Below are 12,754 nucleotides of genomic sequence, written 5' to 3' on the forward strand. Positions count from 1 at the left end.
CATGCGCATCGCTACATAACAATGATAGTCGCAAGTAGGATTTCCCTCCAATATTCATTCATTCTCTCTCCTTCCCTCTCCTCTTGTTGTATTGGACTCTGCAGGGTTTTTTTCCCAGCCAATTATATTCATGGGAAAGTCTCTTTAATAGCTTAATCCAAAATGTTTGTCACATCTTTAACAGTTTACTTAAAAGGGCATGACACTTTTTTGTTTTGTTTTTTTTTGTTTATGAATTAGATTTTAACTCTTGTCTAAACTGCAAAACCTTTCTGCTTTTCAGATTTGGACACAAGCTGATTGTGTCAGATTTGTACAAATTGACAGACACGGTTACTATCCGTGATCAGGGAAACGGGCGACTTGTTTGTCTCCTACCAAGCAGTCAAGCCAGACAGAGCCCATTAGGGTCTTCTCAGTCGCACGAAAGCTCATCAACCAACTGCAGTCCGGTGGTGTTTGAAGAGCTAGAATATCACGAGCCTGTGTGCAGACAGCACTGTAAGAATAAGAAATTCAGGTACGCCAAGCCAAATAGAACATATTGCATTTGATTTAGTAGAATGTGACCATAAACACCTTGTAATTAGAAGACATTTCTGTTGTGTTGCATAATAAAGTTTCTCTAAAGTAAGTTGCTTGAGATCAGTTTTGTTGTGAAAAGCAGTAACAACCTCTTCAAAACAATTTGTTTGGGAATTAAATAGGGGCGCTCAGTAGGTGCAACAAAAGATAACCACTGGGGAAAAAATAAAATCGTAACTTATTTTCTCTTGTTAAGTGTAGTCAGTCCACGGGTCATCCATTACTTATGGAATATATCTCTTCCTAACAGGAAGCTGCAAGAGGATCACCCAAAGCAGAGCTGCTATATAGCTCCTCCCCTCACATGTCATATCCAGTCATTCTCTTGCAGCCTAACTAAAGATAGGTCGCTGTGAGAGGTCTGTGGTGTTTTTTAACTTAGTTTATTTCTACAATCAAAAGTTTATTTTAAATGGCACCGGAGTGTGCTGTTTGTTCTCAGGCAGCATTAGAAGAAGAATCTGCCTGCGTTTTCTATGATCTTAGCAGACGTAACTAAGATCCACTGGCTGTTCTCATCTGAGGAGTGAGGTAACTTCAGAAAAGGGGAATAGCATGCAGGGCCCCCCTGCAAATGAGGTATGTGCAGTAAATTATTTTTCTGAGGAATGGAATTGACTGAGAAAATACTGCTGATACCAATGTAAAGTAAGTTCAGCCTTAAATGCAGTGATAGCGACTGGTATTAGGCTGATGAGTGTGTGTACACTGAATGTATTTTTCTAAGGAATGGTATTGACTCTGAAAATACTGTTAATACTGAAATAATGTATGAGCCTTAACTGCAGTAAAAGCGACTGGTAGCAGGCTTATTAATAACAATTCATAACTTTTCAAATGTATGTTTAAAACGTTTACTGGCATGTTAATTGTTTTTTGTGAGGTACTTGGTGATAAAACTTATTGGGGCATGATTTTTACCACATGGCCATCTTTGTTTTCTGCATAGAAACAGTTATCTGAGCTTCCCCACTGTTGGAATAAGAGTGGGAGGGGCCTATTTTAGCGCTTTTTTGCGCAGTAAAAATTCAGTCACAATCTGTCTACTTCATCCTCCATGATCCAGATCGTCTCTAGAGAGCTCAGGGGTCTTCAAAATTCATTTTGAGGGAGGTAATCAGTCACAGCAGACCTGTGACAGTGTTTTGACTGTGATAAAAACGTTAATTATTAAATTGTTATCCGTTTTTGGGTATTAAGGGGTTAATCATCCATTTGCTGGTGGGTGCAATCCTTTGCTAACTTAATACATTTACTGTGAAAAATTGGTTGCTATAACTATTTTGGTTCATTGTTATTTCAACTGTGACAGCTTTTTGTGCTTCTTAAAGGCACAGTAGCGTTTTTTATATTGCTTGTAAATTTATTTAGAAAAGTATTTCCAAGCTTGCTAGTCTCATTGCTAGTCTGTTTAAACATGTCTAACACAGATGAATCTCTTTGTTCACTATGTTTAAAGGCCAATGTGGAGCCCAATAGAAATTTGTGTACTAATTGCATTGATGCTACTTTAAATAAAAGTCAATCTTTACATGTAAAGAAATTATCACCAGACAACGAGGGGGAAGTTATGCCGACTAACTTCGCCTCCCGCTCAGGAGGTGCGTGATTTTGTGGCGCCAAGTACATCAGGGAGGCCCTTACAAATCACTTTGCAAGACATGGCTACTGTTATGACAGAAGTATTATCTAAATTGCCAGAATTAAGAGACAAGCGCGATAGCTCTGGGTTAAGGACAGAGCGCGCGGATGAGGTGAGAGCCATGTCAGATACTGCGTCACAATTTGCAGAACATGAGGACGGAGAGCTTCATTCTGTGGGAGACGGATCTGATCCAGGGAGACTGGATTCAGAGATTTCTAATTTTAAATTTAAGCTTGAGAACCTCCGCATATTGCTAGGGGAGGTATTAGCGGCTCTGAATGATTGTAACACGGTTGCAATTCCAGAAAAATTATGTAGGTTGGATAGATATTATGCGGTACCGGTGTGTACTGATGTGTTTCCTATACCTAAAAGGCTTACAGAGATTATTAGCAAGGAGTGGGATAGACCTGGTGTGCCTTTTTCCCCTCCTCCCATATTTAGGAAAATGTTTCCTATAGACGCCACCGCACAAGACTTATGGCAGACGGTCCCTAAGGTGGAGGGAGCAGTTTCTACTTTAGCTAAGCGTACCACTATCCCGGTGGAGGATAGTTGTGCCTTTTCAGATCCAATGGATAAGAAATTAGAGGGTTACCTTAAAAAAATGTTTGTTCAACAAGGTTTTATCTTACAGCCCCTTGCATGCATTGCGCCTGTCACTGCTGCGGTGGCGGCATTCTGGTTTGAGTCTCTGGAAGAGGCCATTCGCACAGCTCCATTGGATGAAATTATGAACAAGCTTAAAGCACTTAAGCTAGCTAACGCATTTGTTTCTGATGCCGTCGTACATTTAACCAAACTTACGGCTAAGAACTCCGGATTCGCCATCCAAGCGCGCAGAGCGCTATGGCTTAAATCCTGGTCAGCTGACGTGACTTCTAAATCTAAATTGCTTAATATTCTTTCAAAGGGCAGACCTTATTCGGGCCCGGCTTGAAAGAAATTATAGCTGCCATTACGGGAGGTAAGGGCCATGCTCTACCTCAGGACAGGGCCAAATCAAAGGCCAAACAGTCTAATTTTCGTGCCTTTCGTAACTTCAAGGCAGGAGCAGCATCAACTTCCTCCGCTCCAAAACAGGAAGGAGCTGTTGCTCGTTACAGGCAGGGCTGGAAAGTTAACCAGTCCTGGAACAAGGGCAAGCAGGCCAAGAAACCTGCTGCTGCCCCTAAGACAGCATGAAGAGAGGGCCCCCTATCCGGAAACGGATCTAGTGGGGGGCAGACTTTCTCTCTTCGCCCAGGCTTGGGCAAGAGATGTCCAGGATTCCTGGGCGTTGGAGATCATATCTCAGGGATATCTCCTGGACTTCAAAACTTCTCCTCCACGAGGGAGATTTCATCTTTCAAGGTTATCAGCAAACCAAATAAAGAGGCGTTTCTACGCTGTGTACAAGACCTCTTACTAATGGGGTGATCCACCCAGTTCCGCGGACGGAACACGGGCAAGGATTCTATTCAAATCTATTTGTGGTTCCCAAGAAAGAGGGAACCTTCAGACCAATCTTGGACTTAAAAATCCTAAACAAATTTCTAAGAGTTCCATCATTCAAAATGGAAACTATTCGAACCATCCTTCCCATGATCCAAGAGGGTCAGTACATGACCACAGTGGACTTAAAGGATGCCTACCTTCACATACCGATTCACAAGGATCATTATCGGTACCTAAGATTTGCTTTCCTAGACAGGCATTACCAGTTTGTAGCTCTTCCCTTCGGATTAGCTACGGCTCCAAGAATCTTTACAAAAGTTCTGGGCTCACTTCTGGCGGTACTAAGACTGCGAGGCATAGCGGTGACTCCGTACCTAGACGACATTCTGATACAAGCGTCAAGTTTTCAAACTGCCAAGTCTCATACAGAGATAGTTCTGGCATTTCTGAGGTCGCATGGGTGGAAGGTGAACGTGGAAAAGAGTTCTCTATTACCACTTACAAGGGTTCCCTTTCTAGGGACTCTTATAGATTCTGTAGAGATGAAAATTTACCTGACAGAGGCCAGGTTATTAAAACTTCTAAATGCTTGCCGTGTCCTTCATTCCATTCCACACCCGTCAGTAGCTCAGTGCATGGAAGTTATCGGCTTAATGGTAGCGGCAATGGACATAGTACCATTTGCGCGCCTGCATCTCAGACCGCTGCAATTGTGCATGCTAAGTCAGTGGAACGGGGATTACTCAGATTTGTCCCCCCTACTAAATCTGGATCAAGAGACCAGAGATTCTCTTCTATGGTGGCTTTCTCGGCCACATCTGTCCAAGGGGATGACCTTTCGCAGGCCAGATTCGACTATTGTAACAACAGACGCCAGCCTTCTAGGCTGGGGCGCAGCCTGGAACTCCCTGAAGGCTCAGGGATTATGGACTCCCAATAAATATTCTGGAATTAAGAGCAATATTCAATGCTCTCCTAGCTTGGCCTCAGTTAGCAACTCTGAGGTTCATCAGATTTCAGTCGGACAACATCACGACTGTGGCTTACATCAACCATCAAGGGGGAACCAGAAGTTCCCTAGCGATGTTGGAAGTCTCCAAGATAATTCGCTGGGCAGAGTCTCACTCTTGCCACCTGTCAGCGATTTACATCCCAGGCGTGGAGAACTGGGAGGCGGATTTTCTAAGTCGCCAGACTTTTCATCCGGGGGAGTGGGAACTTCATCCGGAGGTCTTTGCTCAACTGATTCATCGTCGGGGCAAACCAGATCTGGATCTCATGGCGTCTCGCCAGAACGCCAAGCTTCCTTGTTACGGATCCAGGTCCAGGGACCCGGGAGCGGTGCTGATAGATGCTCTGACAGCCCCTTGGGTCTTCAACATGGCTTATGTGTTTCCACCATTCCCGATGCTTCCTCGTTTGATTGCCAAGATCAAACAGGAGAGAGCTTCGGTGATTCTGATAGCGCCTGCGTGGCCACGCAGGACCTGGTATGCAGACCTAGTGGACATGTCGTCCTGTCCACCGTGGTCTCTGCCTCTGAGACAGGACCTTCTAATTCAGGGTCCTTTCAACCATCCAAATCTAATTTCTCTGAGGCTGACTGAATGGAGATTGAACGCTTCATTCTATCAAAGCGTGGCTTCTCGGAGTCGGTTATTGATACCTTAATACAGGCTAGGAAGCCTGTTACCAGAAAAATTTACCATAAGATATGGCGTAAATATTTATATTGGTGCGAATCCAAGAGTTACTCATGGAGTAAGGTTAGGATTCCTAGGATATTGTCCTTTCTACAAGAGGGTTTAGAAAAGGGCTTATCTGCTAGTTCGTTAAAGGGACAGATTTCTGCTCTGTCTATTCTTTTACACAAACGTCTGGCTGAAGTTCCAGACGTTCAGGCTTTTTGTCAGGCTTTAGCTAGGATTAAGCCTGTGTTAAAGACTGTTGCTCCGCCGTGGAGCTTAAACTTAGTTCTTAACGTTCTTCAAGGCGTTCCATTTGAACCCCTTCATTCCATTGATATCAAGCTGTTATCCTGGAAGGTTCTGTTTTTGATGGCTATTTCCTCAGCTCGAAGAGTCTCTGAGTTATCTGCCTTACATTGTGATTCTCCTTATCTGATTTTTCATTCAGACAAGGTAGTTCTGCGTACTAAACCTGGGTTCTTACCTAAGGTAGTTGCTAACAGGAATATCAATCAAGAGATTGTTGTTCCATCACTGTGTCCTAACCCTTCTTCAAAGAAGGAACGACTTTTGCATAATCTGGACGTAGTCCGTGCCCGGAAGTTCTATTTGCAGGCAACTAAAGATTTTCGTCAAACTTCTTCCCTGTTTGTCGTTTACTCTGGACAGAGAAGAGGTCAAAAGGCTTCGGCTACCTCTCTCTCTTTTTGGCTTCGTAGCATAATACGTTTAGCCTATGAGACTGCTGGACAGCAGCCTCCTGAAAGGATTACAGCTCATTCTACTAGAGCTGTGGCTTCCACCTGGGCCTTTAAAAATGAGGCCTCTGTTGAACAGATTTGCAAGGCTGCAACTTGGTCTTCACTTCACACTTTTTCAAAATTTTACAAATTTGACACTTTTGCTTCTTCGGAGGCTATTTTTGGGAGAAAGGTACTTCAGGCAGTGGTTCCTTCTGTTTAATGTTCCTGCCTTGTCCCTCCCTTCATCCGTATACTTTAGCTTTGGTATTGGTATTCCATAAGTAATGGATGACCCGTGGACTGACTATACTTAACAAGAGAAAACATAATTTATGCTTACCTGATAAATTTATTTCTCCTGTAGTGTAGTCAGTCCACGGCCCGCCCTGTCTTTAAGGCAGATCTAAATTTTAATTAAACTCCAGTCACCACTGCACGCTATGGTTTCTCCTTTCTCGTCTGCTTTGGTCGAATGACTGAATATGACATGTGAGGGGAGGAGCTATATAGCAGCTCTGCTTTGGGTGATCCTCTTGCAGCTTCCTGTTAGGAAGAGATATATTCCATAAGTAATGGATGACCCGTGGACTGACTACACTACAAGAGAAATAAATTTATCAGGTAAGCATAAATTATGTTTTCTTTCCTATGACATGGAGTCCACAACGTCATTCCAATTACTAGTGAGTTATTAAACTCCTGGCAAGCAGAAGGAGGCATAGAGCACCCCACTGTTTAGTGTAACTTCCCTTACCCAAAATCCCCAGTCATTCTCTTTGCCTTTGTCAATGGAGGATGTGCAATGTCGGTGTCTGAAGATATTTAATCCCTTTAATGGGTACTTTTTGCTTGCAAGCAAGGATTTGGGGATATGCTGTGTTCATGTCAATCTCTTTAGTAAGAGTAATGGTGGCTTTTAGCCGTTATAAAGTGGCGAGGTTGTCTATGATTTGTTTCTAACATTATTGCTACCACTGATAGAAAGCCAGGGTTAGTTACTCTGCTCTTTCTCTGTCTACAGGTCCCTGTTGGCGGTCAAGTGAGGCTATCAGACCCGCAGCTGCTGTGCCTGCTCCGCAGCAGAATTTTCCTAAGGGTAAGTCCTTTAATTTATATTTAAGAGAAGGAGGAACATTCAGGGAGGACCTGATAAGTACTACCCTCAGAAGATAATTAATCTTATTTCTATATCCACTGTGGGATATTTGTGGCTGAGCAGCTATTGGCTTTATGCCTGTAAGAAGGGAATTTGCTGCTTCCTTTGCCGGGCAGATCTAGCTAAGACCAGGCTTTATGGGTGTGGGATTAGGGTTTGTGGATAAGCTAAAATTCCCCTTCTCTTTCCCTTTTACGGGCCATTTTTCACGGATGTTTAATGTGTCTAGGGGGCACAGTATGTGCTTCCTAATTCCCTCTTGGTTAGAGGGTTTGAGTAGTTTTATGGCGCAGTAGTTAGCTCCTTTGTTTGTTGTATAGGCTATGGCCGTTGGTGCCAGTTACATGTCATCAGGCTGTTATGACTTTCAGACTTTTCTCATTATTGTGACATATTTTATTCACTTCCCATTCCGGAGGTGACCGCCATTGTGGGATGCTTCCTGCAGCTTGTCAATTGTGCTGTGGGACGCTCAGTAGCTTTTGAGCAGTTTGAGTTTTTATGTATATAACTTTTCTGCTCCTCTCAGGATCCGCTGACGGCGTATAGGATGCCATTTTGGATCTGATCGCAACGTCTAGTGCGGTCTGAGCGCGCATTTCAGCTGAGTCCTTTTCTCATTTCAGTGCTCTTCAGCAGTAATGGCATCTCCTGCTGCTAGGTGTTCTGCAGCTTACGCATCAAGTATTTCCTTGGGGGTAATCTTTAGGAGTTCAAGACGGTCCCCTTGTAATTTTTACTTGTGGGCTATGGGAGGGTTAATGTCCCTTCCGTGGCGCTTCTAACTCTTTTTTTATATTTAAATTCTTAGCGCCTATGATTTGGCCTTAATGGGCTTCAGGGAGGTGGGAATTCTGCAGCGTGAATCTGTTATTAATTTCACCATTTTGCCTATCTCTTCTCTAAATAGGAGTCCCTCCCCCTTTTAGTATTTAAGAGTATGTACTTGTATTTTCCATATTTCAAATGAATGTTGGGAGAACGATGTACTCATACTCTTTTTTTCATTGCCTGTAGTTTCTTTCTGAGGGACTTTATGTGAATAGGAATACTCTTAGTTGTTTTAGCAGCTATCCTATATATTTTTATGTTCCGTCTACTTGGAGAGTGTTCTATGTGACCATTCCTACTGGCTGTAGGGCTAATCATAATTTTATGTCTACAAATTAGTTCTTAAGTCACTTAGGTGAGCTGGTTTTGACGGCTCGGTGGACTTCAGGGTCCTCTATTTTCTCCTAGTCTTGCTTAAAAATGTAAAGCAAGGGAGTTAAAAGACCTTTTTTAAATGCGTCTTTGATGGTCAATTAATTGGACAGACGTTATTTGGAAAATGTTACATGCCACCTTGTGGTGTCTAAAAAAAAATAAAAAAAAAATTCTGCATTTTTTTTTTTTTTTTTTTAAATTTTACTGCTTCTATATTGCAGTAAGAAGGGCTCATACAAGTCTCTTCCGAGGGCTAAATGTGATATATATATATATATATATATATATATATATATATATATATATATATATATATATATATATATATATATATATATATATATATATATATATATATATATATATATATATAATTTTTTTTTCTCTTCTCTGGGAAGAATTTCTCAAATCATGTCAACAAATTATTTGGTGTTTTTTGAACACACATAAATATTTTTTTCCCTTCACAGGGAAGGAATGGTTTAATATTTGTGACCTGTATTGTTCATTTTACATTCCAGATACTTTAGTATTTTTGAACAATAATATTTTTTTCTTAGGGAAGAAATTTCTGGATTTTTGACGGGTATTTATGTACCATTCCGAATTCCTTAATGTGATTCAACACTAACTGGGAAGGAAATTTGATTTGTGACAGGTATTCATGTAACTTTCTAATTTGTTAGTGTTTTTGAACTCCTTAATATATATATTTTTTCTTTCCTTCTTAGAAAAGGAATTTCTAAATTTTGTGACATGTTGTTCATGTAACATTCCACATTCTTTAGTGTTCTTTGATCAATCTTTATTAGGGATTTCTACTTTTTGTGACAAGTATTGTTCATGAACCTTGTCATATTCTTTCTTTGAACACAAATTCCTTTTTCCTTTCTCAGATTGAAGGATATATATAAAAATTCTCCCCCCCTCTCCCCGGGATGTTCTTATGGCTCGGCCATTAAAACTGATGTGGCCTATTGGCTGCCTTTGTGGCTTTGCTATTGGATTGGATTAGTGTGCGCTACAGGAAAGGATACTACACAATGCTCTAAAAATACAATCCCTGTAATGTATCAAATGCCAGTTAAAACAAGTGAAGCACTAGGCTTCTGGATAGAGCAAATGCGCCGTTAGGCTAAAAGTATTCAAACACCAATATGAAATATAGTAGTAAATTTAATACAGACAAATAAGTACAATTTTAATATAATGGACGTCTCCCTGCAATTGCGAGCAAACTAGTAATACAATGTATAAAACAAAAGGCCCTTCTAATTCACAAGGATAACAGGTACTGCGTCCTTATATATAAACAGTAGGTTGGGGGTATCTTATAAAGGCTGACATAAAAAAATATATAAAATATATAATATAACCGCATGTGACAAAAAAATATATTGTAAAGATTCAGACTTGTAGTCAGAGGAGATCAGCCAGCCGTAGCAAGTTCAAACAGTTATGAATGATAGAAAATTCTGTTCGGCTTATTCTGATTAATTCTCACACTGCACCAGCGATATTACTTTACCGTAAGTCCGGTGATATTACCAGGGTGTGTGCCACTCGGTCAAAACTTGGACCGCAAATGCGACCGCAGTCGCTCCTGGGGATAGTGTTCACAGACCTTCGCACGTGTGAGTCGGCGTCTGACGTCACGCCCTCTCCGTGTGTCTTTCAAAATTGGATGTTCTGACAGCGTAGAGGCAGACAGCTGTTCACTATTACTATGTGTTAGCTGTATTGGTTTGTGAGTCCTGCCAGCTGCAAATGTAATTCAAGCTCAGGTGGAGAAGTGGGGTATAGATTCCTCCTCTCTCTCAAATAAAACGTTGAAATTAACCCGAGTTAAGAGTTAGCTGAGTGAAAGTTGTTCTTTATTCAACAATACAGTGTCACAAATGCAAGAGACGCGTTTCGCCCTCCCTTGGGCTTTATCAAGATGGCCATCTGACCAGACAGACCTTTCTTCCCGGGGAGTGTGGTCTTCATCCGGAAGGGTTCTCTATGATGGCCCTCAGGTGGGGGGTTCCGAAGTTGGATCTGATGGCGTCCCGCCAATACGCCAAGGTTAAAGTACGGTTCAAGGTCAAGAGATCCTCAAGATTTCTTGCTAGCATACCTGTTTCCTCAGTTTGCTCTCCTTCCACGAGTCTTTGCTCGTATCATCTGGAGAGAGCATCGGTAATTCTAATAGCTCCTGCATGACCTCGCAGGATCGGTTCGTGGATCTAGTAAGGATATCTTCTCTACCTCCTTGGATATTACCTCTGAGGAAGAACCTTCTAATCAGGGTCCTTTCCTCCATCCAAACCTGGATTCTCTGAAGTTGACTGCTTGGAGATTGAACACCTAGTTCTGTCTAGACATGGTTTTTCTGAAGCGATCATTGATACTATGCTTCAGGCTTGCAAGCCTGTTACTCGCAAGATTTACCATAAAGTATGGCGTAAATATCTTTATTGGTGCAAATCTAAGTGTTTCTCCTGGAGCCAGTTGAGGATTCCCCGTATTTTATCTTTTTTCAGGATGGTCTAGAGAAAGGTTGGTCAGTCAGTACTCTGAAGTGTCCGATTTCTGTTTTAGCTTTCCTTTTGCTCAAACATCTGGCAGATTTACCAGATGTTCAAGCTCTTGTACAGGCCCTGGTCAGAATCAGGCCTGTGTTTAAACCTGTTGCTCCTCCTTGGAGCCTAATCTAGTTCTTAAAGTTTTGCACCAGACTCTGTTTGAGCCGATGCATGTTCTTGATATCAAATTGTTATCTTGGGAAGTTTTTGTTTTTTCCTAGCTATTTCTTCCTCTCGCAGAGTTTCTGAGCTTTCAGCTCTGCAATGTGATTTCCCTGTAACTTATCTTTCATGCAGATAAGGCAGTCCTTCGTACTAAATTGTTATCTCCCTAATGTAGTGTCGATCGAAACATTTATCAGGAAATTGTAGTTCCTCCTTTTTTGTCCTAATCCTTCTCATAAGGAACGTCTTATGCTTAACATGGATGTTGTGCGTGATCTAAAGATTTTAGGCAGTCTTCTACCCTGTTTTTCTCTGGAAAGCGTAAAGGTCAGAAGGCCACTTCTACTCTTTCCCTCTGGTTAAGTATGATTCGTTTGTCCTATGAGACTTCTGGACAACAACCTCCTGAGGGACTTATGGCTCATTCCACTAGGGCTGTCTACTCTTCTTGGGCTTTCAAAAATGAAGCTTCTGTGGATCAGATTTGCAAGGCCGTTACATGGTCCTTTTTTTGCATACTTTTTCCAAATTCTACAAATTTGATACTTTTTGCCTCGGCCAAGGCTTCTTTTGGTGGAAACATTCACGCAGTGGTGCCTTCTTTTTAGGTCCTCCTGCCTTTTTTTTTTTTTTTTTCTCCCTCCCTGTTCATGCCGTGTCCTCTAGCTTGGGTATTGGTTCCCACTATTAATTGAAATGACGTTGTGGACTCTACATGTCATAGGAAAGAAAACATTCATGCTTAACTGATAAATGTCTTTCTTTCTGGACATGGAGAGTCCACGACCCCGCCCTCTTAATTTTATACCGGCAGTTTTGTTTGTTTTTTCTTAGTAAATCTCAGGCACCTTTTTCACCCTTGTGTTTCTTCTCTTTCCTTCGGCTGAATGACTGGGGATTATGGGTAAGGGAAGTTGCACTTAACAGCTTTTCTGGGGTGCTTTTTCCCTCCTCCTACTGCCCAGTATTTGAATACCCCCCTAGTAATTGGAATGGCGTTGTGGACTCTCAATGTCCGGAAAGAGAAATTTACCAGGTAAGCATAATTTTTAGTTTAAAAAAAAAAAAAAAAAAATCCTGCTCCGGCGTGTTGGCTGTGTAGTCCTGGGGAACCTTCAGAAAAGGGCTTAGCAAAGATCTAGTCCGCCTAGGAAGAATAAAAAACAGAATAGATTCAGTTTATATAATCTCTTTTTAAAGAAGGTATTTGGTTTCTAAAAATGCATAATAAACCTTTAAAGGGACACAACTTTATTTAATTTTTTTTATATTTATTTTGGAAAGCAGGGACAATTAGGTCAGCAGTTTCACAAGAATGTTACCCATTTACAAGAGCTCTAGAAGGCAGCATTATTTCCTGCCATGTAGTGCTCCAGGCGCCTATTTAGGTATCTCAACAAAGGAATTGCAATGGGAACAAAGCAAATTTGAAAATAGAAGTAAATTTGAATTTAAAAAAAAACTAAAATAAATTAAATTGTGTTCTCTGGCTGAATTGCAAAAGAAAATATTTGGGTTTTTATCTCTTAACTTGGTGCTTACGCCCCTAGTACTGATCTCAG

The 12,754-nt window shown here is 41.4% G+C and overlaps 1 protein-coding gene across 1 annotated transcript in view; it reads left to right on the plus strand.

Moving 5' to 3' along the window:
• Positions 1-12,754, plus strand: part of MARF1 (meiosis regulator and mRNA stability factor 1) — a 173,273-nt gene that overhangs the window by 74,930 nt on the left and 85,589 nt on the right. The window contains exon 14 of the mRNA XM_053694533.1: positions 284-520. Coding sequence (XP_053550508.1) covers positions 284-520 — 237 coding nt within the window. The remainder of the gene's footprint in view (positions 1-283; positions 521-12,754) is intronic.

The sequence above is a fragment of the Bombina bombina genome, chromosome 11 (assembly GCF_027579735.1).
Source record: "Bombina bombina isolate aBomBom1 chromosome 11, aBomBom1.pri, whole genome shotgun sequence".
Classification (NCBI taxonomy): Eukaryota; Metazoa; Chordata; class Amphibia; order Anura; family Bombinatoridae; genus Bombina; species Bombina bombina.